General features: G+C 41.4%; 1 protein-coding gene across 1 annotated transcript in view; it reads right to left on the bottom strand.

Annotated features, from left to right (window-relative positions):
* Positions 1-14,274: 14,274 nt before the first annotated feature.
* The window catches only part of CACNA2D3 (calcium voltage-gated channel auxiliary subunit alpha2delta 3), a 650,216-nt gene continuing 640,255 nt past the window's right edge, over positions 14,275-24,235 (bottom strand). The window contains exons 36-38 of the mRNA XM_063121610.1: positions 16,637-16,749; positions 15,809-15,891; positions 14,275-14,693 (exon numbers count right to left, since the gene is read on the bottom strand). Of these exons, the coding sequence (XP_062977680.1) occupies positions 14,601-14,693; positions 15,809-15,891; positions 16,637-16,749 (289 nt within the window). The 3' untranslated portion in view covers positions 14,275-14,600. The remainder of the gene's footprint in view (positions 14,694-15,808; positions 15,892-16,636; positions 16,750-24,235) is intronic.

Below are 24,235 nucleotides of genomic sequence, written 5' to 3'. Positions count from 1 at the left end.
CTGTTGGGTGTTTTATTGTGGTTTTAATTTTTGTGAACCGCCCAGAGAGCTTCGGCTATTGGGCGGTATAAAAATGTAATAAATAAATAAATAAATAAATAGTGTGTACAGGCTTACTGCCTCTAATACTGGAGGTTGCATTTAGCCATCATAACTAATAATGATTGATAGCCTTCTTCTCCAGGAATTTATCTAACCCCCTTTTAAAGCCATCCAAATTGGTGGCCAACACTACATCTTATGGTAGTGAATTCCAGAGTTTAACTATGTGCTGTGTGAAGAAGTACTTCCTTTTAACTGTCCTGAATCTCCCAATAATAAGCTTCATGGGATGACCCTGGGCTCTAATATAATGGGAGGGGGAAAATGCTGCCTATCCACATTCTCCACACCATGCATAATTTTGTACATCTCCAATGTCTGAAGTCCCCCCAGTGACAGGTAGGACTGCCCTGTCTATTTCTGCGTTTGAATGGTTCTTTTATTTCTATCATTGTCTTGTTTGCTGCATTATTGATGGTTTGAATTGTGACTATCTATCTATCTATCTATCGATCGATCGATCGATCGATCGATCTTTCTATCTATCTATCTATTTATCTTGCCCAGAGAACTATTGTTTTGGGTGAGTGATGAATGGAATGAATGAATGAACAATTAAGCAAACAAACAGAAAATAATCAAAAGACTCTGAAGGAATGCTTACAGCAATCTAATTTCCCACCATCATAGGGACGCTTTCACACCACTGGGTAATGTCTTTCCATGTTCCTCCACTCTTACACTAAGGAGATTCAGCCTAATCTCCAGCCTAAATATTTGAAGTCAGGAAAACCATTGCTCTTGCACGTGAGAGGATGCCCTCACCATTGGATATGTTGGCTAGGTCTGATGGGAGTTGTAGTCCAACATCTGGAAGGCCATAAGTTGCGTGCCTCTGTGCTAGATTTTTTAAGATGAAAACTAACCTAGATTGAAAGAGATTTATGTTGTTTTCTGAGAGCCCTCTGTGAAAAAATGTTACCCACAGTATGCTATAAATTATTGCACCCAAGTGCATCTGCTGTTACTGAGCTTAAGCAGTGTAATTAAAAACAGAAAGTAAGATGAGGTTCTGCTTATGCTGAATAAAAATGGCTGAATGTAGAATTCTCAGCATCAATTTTCAGGACTAAAAATATCCCTTCTAAAGTCATGAGACCAATATCTTCAGCTCTAATAGCAGTAGACCTTGCATTAAGGTGATGAACAAAACAAAAGGCATTCAGGAGGACAGAGCGCAGGTTGAGGGTGGGCAATTAACTCCATGGTTAACTATTTAGAGGGGGGTACTCCCAAGGAGACATGTAAACCACCCAGAGAGCTCTGGCTATGGGGGTGATATATAAGTGTATTAAATACATAAAATAAATAAATAAATGATAATAGTCATCCGTGGAGTTGGCTATTAACACAGGGTTGACTATTGTGTCATCTGAACGTGGCCTGTTTCTGAGTCCTGATGCCCAGGTTTGCACTATTTCCCCCCTCTTCTTCCCTCCCCATTCTCATTTCCTTTTGTGCCGGGCCTTTTAGATTGTGATCCTGTGGGCAGGGGCTCTCTGGTTTTATTGATTGAGAGCAAGCTGCTCTAGGTGCCATTTTGGCTGAAGAGCAGGGTAAAAATGCTTTAAACAAAAATGAAATAACATAAAATAAAATAAAGAAGTCACAATCCTCCCTTTCCTCTCTACTGTGTTATAAGGTAGTCTCCCTCCCCCCACACATGTAAAACTTATTTGGTGGGCAGCGCGAAAGTGGTGGTGGTCTCTCTCTCTTTTTCCTTCTTCATCCTTTTCCTTCTGGGGGCCATCGATGTTTCCTCAGGGTATCCTGTCTATTCTAATCTTAAATCTGTCAGATCCTTACAAAGAGAGGGGGTGCTGTATTTGGAAAGGACCAAACAGGACAGATTTCTGACTTCACAGCTATGAATATCAGACCTTCCCCTCTTTGCTGAAATGCAGTCTTGGAGATTCATGCTTGGTTCTAATCCAAAACAGAATTGCCCAGAGGCCGCAGAGACTGAGCTGGAAGTAAGGTGCATGAACTGCAGCTCATTTACATCATTCATAAGGCTATTTAAGATCATTGTTTACCGTTAAGGAGACCATAAGTGATTAGTGCTAAATATGTTCAGTATAAGCCTTTCCTTTCAAAGACAGACAGACACAAAGATGTAATAACTGCCATATGTAAAAAAGAAAGAAAAAATTAAATTAAATTAAATATAAAAAAGTCCATGGTAGGAAAAAAGAGAGAGTCAGACTCGAGCAATGTCTTTTTCATTTCCTTCAAATTCAACACTTTCAAAAGATATTGTGATTATCCTGCTAGCGTAGGCTATGGTGGGGGTGGGGGTGGAGGAGGAGAGGGAGATTGCTTGCCTTTATGTATCTCATTTTGGTGCTAAACTGCAATGACATGTGTTGAGGAGCTTCCTTGGATCAGAAGCTGCAAATGTATAAAAGCATTTTTTAAAAAATTATGAAGAACACAGATAGCTATTTGTTACCCATCCTCAAGGACCCCGAATTCTTGGGTGTTCCTATACAATTCTAAAACAATAGCAGGAATTGCTCTTTAACGAAAACATCTCTCTGAAAACCACAGAGGCAGCGGTGGGAATCAGGCTGAGTAATGACAGATATACAACTGAGTGAACTTTTGCTCCATTGTTAAATATGGAAGGCAAGTTCAGATGACCATCTAATACAGCAGTGGGCAACCTTTTGGCTGCCAAAGACTGCATTCCCTTAGCAGAAATCTCTCAGGGGACACACCCAGGGTCAAGACAGGGCCAGATCTCCATGCATTCACACACACTATGTATCCATTCACATACACACATCTGTTAATCCATATCATACACACACAGACACTCATTCTATCTCTTGCTCTCTCTCTCTCTGGGTTAAACTACACATTACATTAATTTGCATAGCATATTGCTGACAAGTAATACCCTAAGTTCACATGGCCCCAATTGAGATCAGGACACACACACATACACACACCGTGCACCAGAACACACACACACACACACACACACACACACACACACAGGCTTTCTTTGCCCTCCTCATGTGGGGATGGGACAAGGACTGCATGCCGACCTCTGACTAATGTGTGATTTTCATGTCACTTCTGCTTAAACTTACAGCATGGCAGTATTCACCTCCACCATTGATGAGAATTGGCTTTATAATACACCTACTTGTAGCAGTGAGCTACACCTTTGTTCATTATCACACAGGTCACAATCAGGTCAGTGTGTGCATGCAGTGACTTCTGAGTAGCCACTGCTGCAAGTTGCTTCCACAATTCCTTAATGGGTCCTCTCCTTCACCCCAGGGGTAGGCAAACTGGTTCCCTCCACCAGGACCTCTAGTTTTGGTCTACAACTCCCATAATCCTTAACAATTGTCCATGCAGGCTAGGTTTGATGGGAGCCATAGTCTTCTGTAGCCCCATCTCTGTGAGCTCTGTCAACTATAAGTAAAAGCTGGGCAGCAGCAGGGGTTTCCTGGGAGAAGGAAAAAGTGCAAAAGGAAAACCAGAAAAGGAAGGCAGCTTCACTGATGAATCACCAGGGGGCATCAATTGGCATAAAATCTGCATATGCTAATTTATATACATAGAGGCAAATTTAGGAAGAAGGGTTATAATTTACGTCAAAATACAGTTCATCTCACCCTAGTGTGGAACAGTGTGACCAGGGCCTAATCTACATCAAGCGGGATATTGCACTATGGAAGCGGTATATAAAAGGCAGGAGCCGCACTGCTGCTTTATAGCAGTATTGAAGTGCACTGATAACTGTTGGGGCCCATTCACACACCATATACCGCTTTCACACCGCTTTCATAGTGCAATGTCCTGCTTGGTGTAGATTAGGCCTAGACCACCTGTGGCCAGGTGCAGTTGATAGGCAACTTCAAGGGCCAGCTCTTCTTTCAACCAGATTTGGACCGGACAGCCTTTCACATAGAGAACACCTTTGACAGCCTTTCAGACAGAGGACTGTCTTCAGTAAAACAGGACACATGGCCATGCTAACAGCAAAGGGTATTAGAGGAGCACTTTACCAACCACATACAAAGCTTTGACCACCTTGAATTAACAGAACCTGCCTTGTAATGAGCAATGAACAGCTCTCCCACATTCCTGGCTCTTACTCCTCTGTGAGTTTGCTCTGGCCTGACTTCCACTCCTCTTGAAATCCAGCTCAACTAGGAGAATTTAGTTCTGGAATTGGAGCTTGCCCAGTTTGCCTTTGCTTTCAACTCCGTCAGTTTGTTTGCATCTCCTCCCCTCTATGTTACCAAAGTTGACACACTCATTGCTAAAATACACAGCAAAAAGCTGTCTTTGTGTGACAATTGCATCAAGATTCTTGTAAACTGCCCAGAGAGCTTTGGCTATGGGTTGGTATATAAATTTAATAAATAAATAAATAAATAAATAAATAAATAAATAAATAAAATTAATGCAGTGTTTTACTAACATGGACATGCACATCTTAGTCAAACACCATACGCTAAAAAGTATCTCAGTGGAGCTGTAGGTTTTAATCAGATTAAAATGGCTTTTTAGCGGTGTTTTATCAATGCACAAAAATACACCTGCTCTGGTTAAACACTGCACGAATAGACTCTCGATTCGACTCATATGAACACAATCACAAGGTGTAGGTGGGCGTGAGGGAATAACAGCCATGCTGGAGCATGCAGCAGAAAGAACAAAACCTTTTACCATGCTAAAGACTAAGAGTACAATCCTATTCATGTTTAGACAGAAAAAGGTCCTACTACTCTCAGTGTGGCTGGCTGGGGAATGCTGGGAGTTATAGGACTTTTTTTCCTGTCCAAATATGAATGGGATTGTGCCCTAACAGACTTCACTTACTGGGTAATATATCCCATATGAATATATTCCATCCACCCTTACTTGGAAGTATATCCCATATGAATTTACTTGTCCTTCTTTCTGTGTAAAAAAAAAAATGCACAGGATCAAGTTGTATAACTAATAATTCTGAATAAATTAATGAGAACTTTCTTAAGGAGGGCTGTAAGCAAAAGAACAGCAAAACTAGTTCCATTAAGTTTCTTATTCAGTCCTTCCACCTTGATCTCCAAACCAAGAGAGGGTAAAAATGCCAGTGCCCTGCAGGCTTTCAATTTCTGAAGTGGGGAAAAAAATGTACATCCTTTATATTTGGTTACACAATGAATCAGTTCTTGCTTTCTTTGAATCTAGCTGCCTCAGGCAACCACCTGTTCTGGACGCATAACCTTGGCAGAATTCACATTGGCAGTGAAAGGCAGTTGATTGACAGATCTCAGTGACACCGACTGGAACAATGAGGAGATGGCACAGCTGTGAGCTCCAGGGCTTTCGGGCTCCTTAAAAGGCCTCTTTGCAGCACCAGCAGAAGCATCCAGAGCAGTAAGCCAACTTCGTTCCCACAGAATCAGCTCATTTGATTCTGGGGTGACTGACTGGACCTGGCCTTGAGTCTCCATGTGGCCTGCCAGGTGTCAGGACTGAAAGAACTGGCAGCTGGGATTAAGGCGGCCTCCCCGGCTTCTTCACTGGCTCCTTTAATTTGTGAATGTAGCCATGAAGCGGCATAATTTTCCCTTCACTATACAGAGCGTGGATGTCGAAACTCAGGCCTACGGGCCCAAATGCACCCTGACTGGGGTTCCATTCCAGCTCCTGAGATTCCCCAGATAGCCACACCCCTGCCCCCACCTCAGATCTCCTAACTGCCAATCATCTGGCGGTTTCCTGGCTTTTGCTCTCCCCTCCCGCCCACTATGATTAGAGGTTAACATGCCTTAAAGCTGTAAGAGCTTTAAGCTGAGATACGTTGGTATTTGGGTCACACCCCTTTTACTCCACCCAGCACTGAAATCCGGCCCCCAAGAGCTTCTCTAACACTGAACTTGGCTGTGGGGCTGAAAGAGGATAAAGGCCTCTGCTATAGAGCATCGCCATATAATAGGATGTGATCATGGCTTCACATAGGTGCAAACAAAGGATTACTGTGAACAAGTCAATTGCAATCTGAATGCTGACCATGCAATCCTCCTCTCCATGTCTCCTCAGAAGTACGTTGCATTGTTTTCAGTGAAGCTTACTCCCAAATAGAATTGTAGCCTTCACGTATGACGTGCCCCCGCCTTTCCCCACAGACAACAGACAGTTCCTGCTTGGACTTAGCTCATGCCTTGGGCCAGATGGAGGGCAGTATGCGGGTCTAAGAGAAGGAAAAGGCTCACCTGATTGTTCTCTGAACATCCACCTTCTTCCAGATATTATCCAAGCCAGTTGTCACCAATATCATGTGGCATTTTTGCCAATGGAAGTGTTGTTCAGTATATAGAATTCACCAATCTCTCTCACCATGGTGGCTGTCTGAGCCACCATGCTTTACACATGCCTCACAGTCAAGTGGTAGAGACCTGAGTTGGTAGAATGACTGCACCACTTCAGGCTACAGGTGGGAGGGAGCTTGTTTTTGAATGCTCTCCTATGTAGGAAAGCCTTCCTTACATGTACTGTAGCAGGGAGTAAGCCAAGCTAGAAACTTTCTCCTTAATATGCTTGGGGGGAAGGGGTCTGGTCCCCCACTTTGAAAATGGGGAGATCATTAAAAATGGCTGAGATCCTGAACATTTTCTGGAGAGCTTCAGCACGCTCTGCATCTATCAGCTGTGACAACCTGAAAGCCCTCACCCTTCTGGCAGCATCAAAGTCAGCCACGTCACCAGTGTTTCTCAGACATCTGATACAAGGTAGATGGGGGCGGGTTTGCTGTGGCTTGTCGTGTCATGCGAACCCAGCCAGGCAGTTGTTGCCATGGTTAACAAGTGCAAAGAAAGGTGAAATCCTTAACAAACAAGAATACAATGCTCAACAAAAAGTTAAATATATATATATATATATATATATATATATATATATATATATGAAACCATAATGTTTAATATACAAAATATAAAATAAAGATTAATGCATTAAAAGTGCAATAACATACTGCACAGACCAATGTGTAGCTAAAACCACGTAGAAAGAGGCCAAACGCATTTCGACAAAGGGTCTTCGTCAGTGGCCAATACGGACTGCTGTGTACTCCCTGAAAATTTACTGGGGCTAACTTTACAATTCCCACAATTGTGTGGTGTCACTCCCCTTTGAAAATACGTCGGGCTTCAGCCTTTCCAAACCGCCTAGGTCATGGTCTTCTAAAGACCATGAACTAGGTGGTTTGGAAGGGCTGAAGCCCGACATATTTTCAAAGGGGAGTGACACCACACAATTGTGGGTATGGTTAACAAACCATGGTAAACAAATCACCTGCAGTCCTAAAACAGCCCATTTGAAAATGTCAGCTATCAGGTGGGTATATTAACCTATGGTGGCTTGTTGTGACATGTGAACAGGCCCTGTATGTTCTCCACTTTCTACCTGTGCTGGTGTCTCCAGAATGCAAGCCCTTTTCATTCTATGGCTCCAGCAGTGTTGAAGGTTCAGTCTGGGTGCTGACTTGGTAAGAATGACTAGAAGTTAGCACCCGACAGTCCTTTTTTCTGGCCATGATTCTCAAAGGATATAAAAACCTTTGAACAAGTTAAATCCCTAGAAAGACTCCATTTAGAACCAGCAGAGGCTGGTGGTTCTGATGACAGTGGGGTTATGAATCCACTCTGGGTTTTGTCAGAACTCTATTTGAGGTATCCAAGGTGCTGAGCCATTCAGGACCTTGGATAGCTCCTTTAAAGTTCTGACTGGTGCTGACTAAATCCCAGAGCAGATTCACAGCCCCACTAACATCAGAGCCACCAGCCTCTGCTGGTTAGAATACATGATTGCCGCTGCTTGTCTAGAACAATTTACCACCCAATAGACAAAGCTTTCTGGGCAGTTCACAAACAATGCATTCATTTGGCAATTACTCAAGTGGTGCCGTCAGACATTCAGAGCCCTACAAGGCAGAATGAGCGGCAAGGCCCCCAAATGCAACATGGCGGACTAATCATATGTTGAAAGGGAGTAATATACAGAGCATCATCAGACGAGGCGGGGGGGAATTGCCTCCTGCTGCTGTCCCACAATATAGAGGGTTTCTTTACATGGGGAAAGGAAGAGGAAGCAGCCACGACCATGTGGCCCATTCAGTGGGTGTTTTTATTGCGCTGCTTTTCCTGCACACAGCAGGAAATGACAGCACATTCCAGTTTTAAAAAGAAGAAGTCGCATTTACCTGGGTCTATTTTGTCACGGAAAAAAGACTAGAAGGGATGGGAGACACACAGGAGGAAGTTGGCAGCGTGAAAAGGATGTGCAAAAAAAACATGAATCGGCAGTAATGAGCAGGTGATAAGACGCTCGTCTGATGATGCCCACATAGCCCCATCCATGAGAACGTTAAGCTCAGAGTCTAAAAGGAGCAAACCGCAGTCCTGCATCCTTTCACAGTTCAGTAATTTCTTTCTCACGTAAGTGGCGTTCTGCTCATTGATGATTTGCAATTCAAAATAAAACTGCTTATTCTGGGTTGGAAATAACTTTGCTTGAAATCAGTGATACAGAAACGTTTAAGCAAAAAGGCTGGAAGGGAATGAAAGACCAGCCCTTGCCCTAAAACGAGATTCTCCCTGACTGACTAGTATAATCCCATCCCACTCCCACCACAGCATTAGCCTGTTCATCTTTTTCTTGAAAATCTCCCAGAAAGGAAATGCAATCTTTAGGCAGATTATCCTCTTGCATTGCTTTTTATCTCTCTCTTCTGATAGCTAAACGGGAAATGTTTAGGACAAGATATCTGTAAGTTTCCAAAGCTGACTGCTTCATTAGGGGGAAATTGAGTTGTCTCATTTCCCCATTCTGTAATATTGCATTTAGCATGGGATGTTAATTTCTTTTATTAATTTTTTGAAACCAGTCTCCTATATTCCAGCATAAACCACGAATTATGATTAGTAGTTTTTAATATATATTATTGTAGCCTTGCGGGCAATTAACTACTGTCTTTAGCTCATTTCTTTACAAGATCCTTTCTTTGCAATAATAGTCACTCATCGTATCTACTAGTTTGATAGTAAATGAGATAGAAATAAGTTAAAATGTCCGTATAAAATTAAAGTTAAAAACTCTTATCTTTGGGAGGCTATGTTTGGAGCTCCGTCTCTGCAGCCTCCTCCCCTGAGTCCATCGTATCTACTAGGCTATTCATTCAGATGTATAAAAATGTTCACAGACATTTGCTGGAAAATATTTCCTGCTTCCATCTCAATTTATGAAAGCCACATTGGGTTGGGAATTTTATTCATGCTTTTAAAATCATACATGCGCACCAAATATCACTTTAATTAGTTCATTAATAGTTCCTAGTCATAATTAGCAAGTCAGGGGGTTATTAAGGTTCAAGGTTGTTCGTGTCATCTGAGATAAAAATTCTCTTCAAGTGGATATTTCTTGTTTGCTTTTCCCATCATTGCAGTGCAATGTCAGACATTATTTTTTAACCTCATCGCAACTACACTCGATCTGCCAAGATCGGAATGTTGGTCTATATATCCCCTAATACTTTAACATTAATCAGGATAAGTACAGGCTGGTAACTCACAGCAACACCTATCTCTCTGTAGGCCAAACTACACATTACACTAAAGCCCCATGTAATTTGAAAAACATGGTTTCATTGGATGGCTATGCTCCTGAAAGTTTCTATCATTTATCATAATTAAAAAAATATTTTATTTAGAATATGTCAGCAAAGACACAGTGTTGATGGAAATTAAAAGAAAATTACAAAAGGGACAGACAACATTTGATTAAACTGAGGAAGGCAGATCAGCCCCAACACCTATATTACTTTTTGTGAACTGCCCAGAGAGCTTTAGCTATTGGGCGGCATAGAAATGCAATAAATAAATAGATATTCTAAGGCCCAATGATTTTCTTTCTCTTGCGACAAAACCTGTATTAACTATGGGGACATCTTGTGAGTGTCTGAAGTCTCATCTATTTTCCCTGCTGAATTTCAAATCAGGCTGAAAAATGTATGAATATATATATATATATATATATATATATATATATATATATATGGTTAATATCACACCCACACCCACACCTAATTGGTTTGTTACAATTATATCCTGCTTTTCCTGTCCAAGGCAGCATAAACAATCCTCTCCCTCTCTGTTTTATGCTCACAACAACCTTGTAAGCTAGGTCAAGCTTTCTGTGAAAACTCTGCCCCTCCTAGTGTGTTTTAAGTAGGGAGGAGAGAAACAGGGTTGTTCAAGGTCACTGGAATTCTTCAACCACTTCGAAGTTTGATTTGACTCACTCCTGTTTTCATTTGCAACATGTTTTTCCCCCATTTATTTGAATGTTAAAACAGGAAAAAATGCTTATTTCTGTGTGCATTTTTCAAAAGTGTGCACTTTTACCCCATTGATTAAGGTGTAAAAACTAGGCATGTGCTCCACTCCGATTAGAAGCGCAGAAGCAGGAGCGAATTGTCCTGCTCCGCCTTGCCCAGAGGTGGAGTAGAAGCGGACCGTGGACCCCTAGAAGCAAGGCGAAGAGAAGCGACCATTTTCGGAGCGCTCCGGTTTCCGCGTTCCGCTTCTATCACCATCTTGAAACATTTCGCCCATAGGATTGCATTGCGGAAAAGAAAGGGGGATAACTGTGTTGTTTTTGATGCTATCTTTCTGAAAATTCTTGTGCTTAGAGACTCGTGGATGGGGGTCATTTTGAGACTACTCTCACCTCTCTGCATGGTGCGGGTCGCGCGCTAGAATTTTTTAAAAAACCGGCGGGAAAAATACCTTTTCCGAAGGGCTGAGGGGCAGAGTCAACTCCCGGTCATGATCACATGATCCCAAAGTTGGAGGAGGGGATAGGTAAAATGGGTAACTTGGGATTCTGGGAACTTCTCTTTCTTAGTCTGAACGGACTTTTCCCAGTGTTTTTTTAAAACAGTAGCCCCACCAAATGCACAAACACAACCTGTGAAATCATATACTAAGCCAATAGTAAGAGATAGAAACACAGCACTGCTACCCACCCTAACTTTGGGGAACAACTGAAAAGATGTGGTGCAAGGGGATGAGCTCCCCTAGGGCATCCCATGTGGACGTGCCCCATTAGAGCCTTCCAAAGAGAGTAACCCGGTGGAGCAATGCCTATCATGAGTTGAAGTGAGCGGTCTACTTCTCTTAGTGGTGGAGCAATGCCTATCATGAGTTGAAGTGACAGTTCACTTTTCTGTTGTGGTGAAGCAATGGCTTTCATGAGTTGAACTGACAGCCTTGCTTCTTAAAAGACTGGTTGACCACCAGTCAAATTGGCAGCTGCTGCTTCCCCCTCCCCTGGGCACGTCCCCCTATTGCTGGTAAAAGACAGATATAGCCTTTTAAAAAAGTTCTTCTTGTTGTTTATTCAGCAACACTGCTGCTTTTAATTCCACCCCTCCTTTGTTTATTTATTTATTTATTTATTCCATTTTATATGCATTACTGGCTTATCCTTGGCTCACTTCCTTATGCCCCCAGAAATGTCTGCTGCCTGCCTGCCTGCCTTCGCTCTCTCCTCCCCTGCCCGCCTTGCAGGGATGTTGTGTGTGTCTGCCTTTGACTCAGGGGGGAAGTCCTTCCTGCGCTCACTTGGAGTTTTGGAAGTTCCAAATCCATTTTTCAAGTGTGGAAGAAGATTCATAGGTTTATCTCTACTCCCCAATTCATGGCATGTTGGGATTTCCTTTGAAATGGCCCCATTGAGATGTCTGCATGTTTAAGCCCCGCCAAAAATCAGGGGATGATGGGACTGCCTTGAGTCTGGGCGTGCGTGTGTATCCCTGGATAAGCTATCATGGTGGTGAGTTTGAGGTTTCTAACGTGCAAATTGATGGAGCTATGGAAAGGGGTGTGAATGGGGTGTTGGATTTTCATTAATTCCCCAAAAATCAGGGGATGATGGGACTGCCTTGAGTCTGGGCATGCGTGTGTATCCCTGGATAAGCTATCATGGTGGTGAGTTTGAGGTTTTACTTTCTAAAATGCAAATTGACGGAGCTATGGAAAGGGTGTGAATGGGGTGTTGGATTTTCCTAAATTCCCCAAAAATCAGGGGATGATGGGACTGCCTTGAGTCTTGGTGTGCGTGTGTATCCCTGGATAAGCTGTCATGGTGGCGAGTTTGAGGTTTCTAACGTGCAAATTGACGGAGCTATGGAAAGGGGTGTGAATGGGGTGCCCGATTTTCCTAAATTCCCCAAAAATCAGGGGATGATTTATTTATTTATTTATTTATTTTATTACATTTATATACCACCCCCCAGCCGAAGCTCTCTGGGCGGTTTACAACAATTAAAAATAGTAGACATTAAAAGTACACAAAAATTTTAAAAAACATAAAAACAGTATAAAAACAGCAACAGTATTCATTTAAAACAATTCTGGGGTCCATTAAAACAAACTTAACGTTGTTAAATGCTGTTAAAATGCCTGGGAGAAGAGAAAAGTCTTGACCTGGCGCTGAAAAGATAACAACGTTGGCGCCAGGCGAGCCTCATCGGAGAGATCATTCCACAGTCGGGGGGCAACCACTGAGAAGGCCCTCTCCCTTGTTGCCATCCTCCGAGCTTCCCTCGGAGTAGGCACTCGGAGGAGGACCTTAGATGTTGGGATTGCCTTGAGGCTTGGCGTGCATGTGTATACCTCCATGAGGTGGCATGGTGCCAAACTTGAGGTTTCTAACTTTCACAGAAAAAAAGTTGTATACTTTTTTAGCTTAATGCAAGCCTATGGGGGGGGGGGGGGGAAACGGAGCTCCGATCCAGATCCGGAGCTCCGAGCGGAGCGGACATGGGCGGAGCGGGGGCGGAGCGAAGAAGCCCGATCCGCAAATCGTGGATCTGGAAGTGAAGCGGAGCGGGGGGTCCGTGCACACCCCTAGTAAAAACACATTTTTTAAAATATATATATGTACATTTCAAACTGCATTTTTCAAAAAAAAAAAAAAAAGTGCATTTTTTCCAAACATGACCCAAAGTTTTGGAATGTGCTAACATTTCCCAGAAAATATGCTCTCATTTGTGTTCAGGGCAAGTTCAGATAATTTGCCAACTGAAACAAAATTCCTGTATATTCCTATTTTAAGGTCCCCTTGCCACCAGGCGTTGCTTTGCAATACTTACTAAAAGATGGGAGGGTGGAATGTGTGTGGGGGTGGGGAGCAGAAAGTTTCCAATTTGCACCAGAAAGGATGCAGGGCACCTTTGGATGTTCCCATACATGTGTGTTGCGAGCATAGATGCCCTTAAATGTTTTTGCTAGTGAACACAAACACAGGGTAATCATATGGAAAGGAGGACAGGGCTCCTGTATTTTAAACAGTTGTATAGAAAAGGGAATTTCAGCAGGCATCATGTATGCATGCAGCACCTGGTGAAATTCCATCTTCATTACAACAGTTAAAGCTGCAGGTGCCCTGCTCTCTTTTGTATCTGGTCACTCTTGTATAGCTCCTGCAGCTTTAACTGTTGTGATGAAGAGGGAATTTCACTAGGTGCTGCGTGCATACAAATAACACCTGCTGAAATTCCCTTTTCTATACAACTGTTAAAGATACAGGTGCCGTATCCTCCTTTCCATATGGTCAGCCTACACAAACATTGCCCTTTCTGAGGTTTCTTTATCCAGTGCACTGTTCCCCTTCTATCCCCTCCCAAAACAAGAGGCTATCCGAATACTAAATGTTGCTGAACCTGTTTGTGTTGTGCCTTTTCTATAGCAAGTACAACCAGATACATTGCAGGGTTAAGGATTCTTAAGTGTCCATGACTAAATAAATAAATAAATAAATGCAAATTGTTATGCTCAGTTTTGTTATACCTCTTCTTCAAAAGTCAGTGCAAGGCACACAAGTGTACAGCTTAGAGACCAACTTCACGTTATCCTAATCTTGTAGTGGGTAGCTGCGACTTCGCTTTTGTTTACTCTCATGTAATTGAGATCAGACAACCACACTCCCAGAGGGGAGAGTTAAACCCCTCCCTACCACCATTTCCCCCTGGGGGTGGGGGGGTGGGGTGGAGTAAAAACAGGTGAAAGTCTCCATTGACTCCAGTAAATACATTATATTTATTTCACTGAGTTTGTGCTTAGACAGGTTAAATAAACAGCCACTAGAAAATTGTGATTTTAATATACTTTATTTAAAAAGTACACAGTTTTAAACTGTTTTCCATGGGACAAAGCAGAAAGTAATGACCATCTGAATCTATCTACTGATGTCCTGTTCTTGATGAATTGGGACTTATTGTATGGCAAATCCATATTTGCATGATGCGCAAAAAGAAAATATAAATGTCTTTTTTAACGTAATTTGGAGAGTTTAGATCATCCCATTGTTTAAAATCATGAAATGCTGATGTTTTGACTATATTTCATGTCTTCTAGTTGCACCATTTCTCAGTTCACAGTTTATCCATGGATTTAGCATGCCAAGTGATTGTTCATCAGTCCGTGTCACCTTAAGAAAATGGCCAAAAACAGAGGAAGTGCAATAAGGGTAGGTTTAGCACTCAGGCCTAAGACGCCACCACATTCTCTGGCATTCTCCTAAAAATTTAAAAAAAAAAAAAGTGAAGAAAAAATGCACCCTGTTTCAATAATTCAAGTTAATATCTACCAAGACACACTGAGATATCTGACAGTATGCAATACAACATGCAGCAGCCTGGTATAATAAAGCCTATACAACTCGCATCCCTTCAAGGCAGATATACCCTGCAAATATTTATTTATTTGTTTGTTTGTTTGTTTGTTTGTTTGTTACCCATCTCTCCCTCTGGATCAAGGCTGGGTACAACACAAATGAAACACCATAAAATACATATAACTAATTAAAACATTTAAAACTAATACATTATTAAAAGAAGCACATTATTTTTTAAAAAGGCATCTTAAAATTCAACTGAGTAGGCCTGCTGGGAGAGATCAGTCTTTACCCTTTCTTAAATTCTGGAAGACTGTTAAGTTGATGAATGTCTCCCGGCAAGCCATTCCACAAACTGGTCCTCTGCGTAATAGTTGTCAGCCTTGTTTTTGTTGGCTGGAGTAAATTCTTCCCAGAGGACCTGAGTGTGCGGGGCAGATTGTACGGGAGAAGGCAATCCCTAGCAGCCTACTAGGGATCTGCACGGCTTGTGCTGGATCTGGGGGGTGGACGGAAAACCAGTGTAGGGATTTAAGGAGGGGCACTGAGGGATCAGAGCAATGAGAGAAGGGATGATTTCAGCATGGATCGACTTGAGGGTACCAAGATGAGACAATGCAAGACTACACAAGTCAAATAGTAAGTAGTCTAGGCAAAAGATGATCAGAGCATGGACAGAGGAAGGTCCATATTTTTGGAATGCTGTAAAGGGAGAAGCAACATGATTTGGCGATAAATTGAATCTGCAGAACTAAGGAAAGAGAGGAATCAAAGATGAAGCCAAGGTTATGTGCCTGTTCAACAGGGTGGATGGTAACATTGTCAATGAATAAGGAAAACTGGCAAAGAGGAAGGCTTTGAAGAAAATATGAGAAGTTCAGACTTAGACATATTGAATTTCACCAATGACAAAACATTGAAGTAGATATAGCAGAGGGCAGTTGGAGATGTGGGGCTAGAGTGATAGGAGCAAATGTAGTTGTTTCCATCATTAGCAGACTTTTAAACAAAAACTTACCTCAGGATGGAATCCATGGCAAGACTCTGGACGTCTCCTAATCTTGTGAGATTTTAAGCGTTCACATTTTAGGGATTCATTATGTTCACAGAAGTTAAGGATATGTCTTAAAATCAAGACTTTATCACATTCAAACGGTCCCAAAAAGCTATCGAGTCCAACACCTACCACAAGGCAGGCCTACCTGCCCACAGTCCCAGCTACCCATAAAAGCTCCCAGTTCTCCGATTGTGGCGCACTATCATTTGAGTAAGTGTGCCCCGTTCAGATTCCAAGAAAACCAGCAGCACATGAATTAAGTAAGCAAGTTATGTTCCAGAGAGTATCAGTTACTGATCCCTTCCAGCATTCTGCTATTAAGAGAGAATAACTAGACTAGGCTAGCATAGCAACAGTATCTCAAATGAAGTGACATTACTTCTGCATATATGGGTAAAATAAATCCAACAAATACGTCTGATTTCCCAAATACGGTTAGTTTTGTATACTCCCTAATTTACATAATTTATTGAATTCACAATGAACATTCAAAATTTGGAGTTCTGTACCACTTGTTTTGTTATTGTTTACTTACAGTAAATTAGTAGACTTTACTAATTTACAGCAATGGAGCTGGATCCAGACGTAATTGTACTCAGAGTAGACCCACTGAAATAATTTGAACTTCAGTTAGTCTTGCCAAAAATAAATCCCATTGATTCCAATTGTTCTACTCAAGTATGACTAAGGCTGGCTCAAACTACATGAATTTAACATTATTTACTTTAACAAAAAAGAGCTCTTTACATTGCTTGTTTTGGTCCCAGGCATTGTCAAAGTAAAGGATATACCTTATTTCTATTGGTTCCATGGTAATTGGTGAAACCAACTCACAGTCACATTCATTACTTACTACCACCATGAAGAGATTGCTGTTTTGAATTTGCTGGATAACAAAGGACCTGTGGGCATAGAGACAATAAATTGAAATATCAGCCTTAATCCAGAGAACCAGGGCAGAAGCAAAAGATGGCAAGTTGTTGCTCTCAATTACAAACTTGGTGTACAAGTGCATATTGGAAAACATTCCATTCATTACAAGATTTCCGGATATCAGTTCCCCTCTCCCATGTAGTATTTTTTTCTACACCCAAGGCAGCAGATTTATCTGCAGAAACCTGCTTCCACAAGTGGATTTTTTTTTTTTTACTGGATCTGGGTAATTGTCCAAAAAAGTGACCCTTTTTTGTCATGTTAAGAAAGTATGATGAAGTAAGCTTTGTTCTGAATAAGTGCCATTGGTTGCTATGGCAGAGATTTACGGATGGGTTCCATCAGCATTGGACAAGTTGACTTCCACTCATACAATGGGACTTGCCCTTCTTCCAACCCCCCCCCCAAATCTGCTCAGCTGGGTCCCCCAACCATAAACAGCAGGTTTGGGGGACATGGGGGGGGTGATGCAGGAAGCAAGGGAATCCATCCTACCAGCAGTGATCATTCCACTGATTTACAGACACCACTGAATACAGCCCCTTGAGTTGGATCCAGAAATCTCATTACACCCTCAGGATAATGCTGGAAGAATGGGATTTCCATGCACCCTGGAGAAAGGAGAGGCTGTGGATGCACATGGAATGAGGTTTCCAAATCTAACACACTTTTAATACTCCCCTTGAAATCAACAGAACTTAAAAGCACCTGAGCTGGATCATGGTCTAACAGTGTAATCTGTCATACCTGTTGACTCAGAAGTAAATCTTGCTGTATTCAGTGAGGGCTTTCTCCCAGATAAATGTGCCTATGACTGCACCCTTGGTCTCTAAGGTACCACAGTATTTTGTGTGCTTAGCCACAACCTTATTTTAAAGATTAAGGCCCTTTCCTTGTTTGGGGAATGAATTAGTTGTGGCTATTATTAACAGAAGATAGTAGAGAAAAATGTATGTATATTTTGATCCATGTCACTTTTTAATTTAATTTGCAGATGTAGTACATGCAAGGGGAAAATATACATTATAAAAGCTGTCCACAACATTTCAGTATCAGTAACTGAGAAATTGTGTCCAATATCAAAGTCTCCTCTAAAAGATTGTTCTTGTTCTGTTTGAGACAAGGGCCGAGATGAGATACAGACACTGGAGCTGTTTCAGAGAGGCACATCTCAGTGTTCTCCCATTCCTCTCGGTGGTACTGTGGTCTATTTCTGTGCTAATCTTTACATCAGCTCAGTATAACATGCTGTGACATGTAATGCCATTGAATCTAGAATAGATGTTTTCAGTTTGGTGGTCTGGCAGGGAAGAATGAAGTTAAATGAGGACTTGACCATGTGTAGCTGTGGACAAAAGCATATTTCCACTCAGACGTCTCTACTTAAAATACATATTGTCTTACTAAGAAAATGTGCTGCTTTTTCCAAAAATCACAGAAAACTGGAGGGGGGAGGACGTGCAAGGAAGGCAGGAGTCTTTGAACCAACTATGGGAAAGAAACGACTGAGAAGTCTGCAATTAAAATATCGCCAACAGAAAGATTAAATGTTTCTTGGTCTTCTTGAAACTTACTGAACTTCCATTAAAATTACACTTACTGAGATCTGTAATCTGTTAGCTTTAGGATGACAAACACAACATGCATTTACAGTATCACACACAAGGGTTGAACTTTCTAAAGAAGCCTATCAGCAGCTGGACCATGTAGCAAGGCTGAAATCACTGTAACGGAGCAATCTGTGGCTTATGCGGATTTTGTGTGTGGGAGAAAAGGGGCCAATGAAAAGGAAAGGAGGAAAGTTCTTTAACAGAAAATAACAAGTCAATTTTATGTATGATGATATCTCAGAGTGTTATAAATATACCAGATCCCAAGGGGAATAAAATGCAATTTCAGTTTATCCATTTTGGGAACTGAAACAACACAATGCTACACACCTTGGTGTATTTTATAGGGTTTGGACATGTAAAATTAGCTCACTAAAAAGCCTGAAAGGAGATACTCTGTAGTGTCAATACAACTGCTGCTTGCTTGAATTGCTTATGTTTTTGAAGAGGGTAATTTTAGTGGGCAAGGGAAAAAGGAAATGTGGGGAAAGCAGTCAATTTGAGTTCTTGTATTACGTGGGGATTGCCCCGTATCAGGAAATGCTCCTAGGGACATTCAAATGTAGGAGGAATGGGAAGGTAGCTAATGCTGGTAGGTTGTCTCACACTGCCCATGCTATAGATTTATTGTAAGGGCTTTATACTGTTATATCTTCAACCCATTCCTAGAACTTTGCCTTGTATGGTGGAACCCAGATGTGTGATAAGGCAGAAGAACCTGCAGCTACCAAGCAGCTTTTGAGATACACTTCTGAGCAACTTTCTGCTTCGTTCAAATGGACAATGGATATCAGGGAATATATCCCACTGTCTTCAATGAAGCTTACTCTGAGTTAAGGGTGCATAGGACTGCAGCCTCAAAAAAGAAAAGGATCTCTGGCAATCTTAGCGAGGAACTTTTTTTCAGGGAGCGCTCCATTTACAAGAGAGCTCTTAATCAGCTAGTGGGTGTACAAAATTCTCTGGAGACAAAACTAAGTTCCTCAGCTTGGTCTAGACCTCAAATAGTGTCTTATGAAATCTCCAGTCAGATCAGTTATTTCTCCAGCTCAACAATCAATGTATTAATGGGAGGGAAGGATTGATCCATTTCCAGTCCATGTCCATTTCACATGTTTCATTCTTAAACCTGTTCCCTCTCATTTCCACATCAATCTGCAATATCACACGAAAATTCACATGTCTTCACAAAACATGTGTTTTTGTATGCCTTTTACCCTTAGAAAAGCATTTTATGTATTTAAATCTAACATAGGCATTTAATGTATTTAAACCTAAAATACATACATTTTGGTACATATTTTAAGCCAATGTATTTCCAAAATCAGAGATGTGCACGAACCAAAGGATAACTGCATTCTGATCCACATATTAGTCCAGGAAAAGCAAAAATGTGGACCGAATGAAACCCTCAGACAGCAAAAAATCTGATTCTGTAAATGAGCAGATGATGGAATGAAAGACGCCTGAGAGAATCCATGAAACATGGATGGAACAGATTTATCCATATATGCTTAGCTCCAGCTGATCCCAGTTAGCATTGCAGAACCATAGGCCAGAATGAATCTGATTCCCACAAGTTGGCTGGGAAGTCATTAGCATCAGAGATGAACTTTCTTCACTTTCTCCCAGGGCTATCTCATTTGAGTGTGACAGCATTTTTTTCCTCGTATAATAAATAGACCACCCACAGACCACGTGCTGCCTATGAATTTAAAACAGCAGAAAACTTAGATAAAACCTTTTGGATTTTCTCAAGACACTCTTATCACTAAGTTTTCGTGTGTGCATAATTTAACCAAGTATTGGCTACTTCCCCACCCCTGTAGCCTAATCTTGACAGGAAGCTGTAATGGTGAATTTGTGTGTAAGCAGAAAAGGCAGCTCCGCACTGGGTCATAAGCAAAGGATTAGGTTGTCACTGTCAGATGTGGGTGAAAGACGTGACTAGAGCAGTGCTCAGTTTATAATCTCCAATGTGCAATTCATCAGAGAAATTTATGCTCCCCTTCTGCTTAGTAGAGCAGCAGGTCAATGTTCCTCTGAATATATATTATTCGAAATATGCAGTGGCTTCCCATTCAATAGATTGACTTCAAACAGTTCTAATGCCTGGATCTGACTACTGAGATATGCCACATGCTATGCTTTCTGATCCAATTTTGCAAAAATCAGGCAAGCTCCGAAACTCGTTTTTGCCATGCATGGTGACATCCACAAACTAGCATTGGGGTGTATGGACATGGCTGGACAACCAGGGCACTTAAGGCTACCAGGGCGAGATCCCTGTGCCTTTGAGAGTGGCATCAAAGGGAACATTTTATCAGGTATGGCTCATCCTTTCAATGTAGCACTTCTAATGAAAAAAAGCTGCCACTGACAAAATTTTGCCTTTTATGCAGCTCTTCCAAGGTGCATGAACTGGGGATGGGAGAGAATTTTGTTCAGTTCATATTTTGGTAAGAACTTTCCAGATCAGTATGCAAGAAAACCCGAACTTCGGTATTCACACTTCTCAGAAATTTACGATTCAAGTTTCTAAACAAAAAATGCTTACAAAAATGTAGATATTAGGGGAAAGGGCACACAAAATAACATATATTAGGGTGTAGGGGAACCTAAAATTATATAAGGGAAAGCATCTTGCAAAAGAATGTGTATATTAGGCAAAATTGCATATAAAATGTGCATATAAGAAGTGTACATGAAAATGTATATGAATTTTCATGTGGGTGTTTTTTTTTAAAGTTGCAAACTGTTGTGGAAATGGGAAAGAGTGAACTAAAGACTGGAAAAATGAGAAACCTGGAAGCACTGAAATGGACAGTTTTTCCCATGCCTAGAATGAGCCTACTTAGGGCCTGAGCATGGCAACCATACTGTCATTGTACACTCATCAAAGTGTGAGCAGTGCCCCCCAATCACACCCTTACAACAACCATTTTAGATCTGCCATTACCCATCTCAGGGAGGTAAAGGTGAAGCCACAGACATTAGGATCCAAAATAATGGGCATAAATTACAGTTACCTAGATTTTGAAGAAATATAAGGGAAAACTTCCTGACTGTAAGTTCTGTACAACAGTGGAACAGTCTACCTATGGAGGTTGTGGGTTCTCCATCTCTGGAGGTTTTTAAGAAGAGGCTGGTCAGCCACCTGCCATGGATAGTTTAACTGGTTTTTCTGCACATTGCAGAGGGTTGGACTAGATGATCCTTTCCAACTCCACAATTCCATGATTCTGCGATACACAATGAGGCAGAGAGAATTAAAAGCTATCTAGACAGAAGCAATCTTCGTAATATCATACTGGCATTGTGTATTTTTGCTGTTTAACAACTGGAAGGAACTTTGAACAATCTGCAGATGCCTGCAGATGAAAAGCCTACTATTAAGAGAGAGAGAGAGTGGTAGCAATATCTCCCAAAGCTGCAATGGAACAAGGTCAGCAGGGCTAGTAGAACAGAGATCCACTGACATGTCCCATTTTGGCTTGTTCTGGGGGTGCTAGCTTCCTGTTGCACTAATGGTGAGTCCCGCTGGCACAACGTAAACAGTGGAGGCATAGTGGCAATATTGGATACTGCCCCATTTTTCCCATTTTCAGTTAAGAACTGAAAAGGAGACAGAGTCTTGGGACCTGATCAATCCTGTTTAACAGATTGCTTTGACAAGAGCACCCAAATCAGTGGAGAATACGCTACACTTTCAACCTATGCCGAGCACTCCAACTGTGGCTTATCGTTTTTGAAATGTAGGAGGAAATGAAAATCACAACAGATGCCATTCCAAGGGCTGCAAGGAAAATAATAATTAAAATGTATCTTTTTAAAAAAAAGATTAAGAAAAAATGTGTTCTGCTTTCAAACAATTCTTCTACTCTTGGATGTTGAGGTACCCTGGGACTTCAAGGAAGAGTGTGCTCTGAATCACCTGCTGAGCTAGGATACCATTTATGTCACCAGCAATATGGGAGCCAATCTCAGTGAAAGATTAAGGGTTCTTTTATTGAACTCTTCAATTGGTCTAAAAATCAAAAGAAGATCTAATGGTGAATATTTATGATGAATGTCTTATAAGAGAGTGCTTTTGAAGTGAAGCAACATAAATAAAAAATGTGAGCCTCTGTCTTTTACAACAGCGTCATTGTCAATATCATCATCAATTGCCACTCACGGTAAGGCAAATATCATGATTCATAGTAACAGCCTGCCAAGATCCTTACAGTCTTCGCCACACATAAAAGGCAACATGTTGGGCTCCTTATCTTTTGAAACTAAAGATCCTTCCTAATTATCACTACTCATTTGTACCCACTCTCAAATTTGGATCACTGAATTTCCCATCCAGAAAACGTATCTCTATCACTCTAGTTACATTGCACAAACATAAGTTCACCAAAGTACAACATCATTAGCACTGATGATGGGACACCACTGGATACTACCAGTATTTTTGAATTGGTATCACACTAGTCACTAGGACAACATTGGGTGTTATGATCAGAATACCTCCCATCAGAGAAGAAACTGGCTGCTGTATTGTGGATAAACTGAAACGTCGCAATGAAATGTTGCAATAACCTAATCTGGATGTAATCAGGGGATGAATTACCACGGCCAGGTACATTATAGCACAGCCACTGAATATGAAGCTGCTTGGATTCAATTTCTGAAAATATTTGCTTTAACCATTTTAATTATTAATATTTTTAATACTGCTAAAGCATCAAAATTATCTTAGCCAATTATTATGCAAAGTGTGGCTACTTATGTATCACCAAAAAAGGGAAATGCATCCTCCCAAAAAAAGGAGGACAAAAGAGGACACAGATATGCATAAAATAGATGCAAATTTGGAAAGAATTGCTATAATTTAAATCAAAAATACATTACATCTCACCACAGTGAGGAAGCATGTAACCACATAACCTGCATGCCCTCCCCCCCCCCCCCCACATCTCGCTTAGCTTCTTTATCTTTAAACCGGAACCGGAATGGACAGCCCTCCAAATTGAGCACTGCCTTCTGCAAGGACACATGGAATAGTTTGTTTGTTTGTTTATTTATTTATTTATTTATTACATTTCTATACCACCCAATAGCCGGAGCTCTCCGGGCGGCCCACAAATATAGTTGAGCTGTATTGATCAAGAAACCCATTTTTTTATGAGAAAATTCACCCAGAACAGTTTTCCCTCACAGCTTTTGAAAATGGTCTGGTACTTGTACGTTTTGATATTTTATTATTCGCTTGGCCACATGAGCCTTTACTCTGACCTAACAAACCCTAATTTTAATACACATGCCCGCCTGCCTCAAATGTGACCCTTACATTGAGAAGTGAACCTGTGCAGTGCCATTATGGCAGGCTGAGAGAGAGGGAGGGTCCATGGATGGCATAGTGCCAAATAAGGGCTATCTCCGGAGGAGAGGACTTGACAAGGGAAAGAAGCATTCAAAATTTAAAAAGGCCAGTAGAACTGCACTGAGGAAAAGCGGGTCTCTTTCTCATCACACGTATGGTGCTACTGCTGTGAGGGCAAGAACCCTTCTTCCCCAATCTTATTTTACAACATCTTTGACTCGTCACCCACCCACCATTTTTCCACTGTTCCTTCCATCTTTTTTGTTACCACCAAAAATCTATTAAGGAGAAAAAGATGGAAGAGCTGCACAATGCCTTCCCATTGGTAGTCCTAGGAGTCTTCCAACTGCAAGCACCTCTAGGCAGCTCCTGTTAAGTACGCCTAGTCAGTTTTGAAGTTTTCAGGATTATGAAATGAAGCCTTTGAGGGATATAGGCTAATTTTCATAGCACCAAGATCCAAAGAACCACTCGACC

This window comes from Elgaria multicarinata, chromosome 3, assembly GCF_023053635.1.
Source record: "Elgaria multicarinata webbii isolate HBS135686 ecotype San Diego chromosome 3, rElgMul1.1.pri, whole genome shotgun sequence".
Lineage (NCBI taxonomy): Eukaryota > Metazoa > Chordata > Lepidosauria > Squamata > Anguidae > Elgaria > Elgaria multicarinata.
Note: the sequence above shows the minus strand (reverse complement) of the source record. Positions and strands in the feature narration are given on the sequence as shown.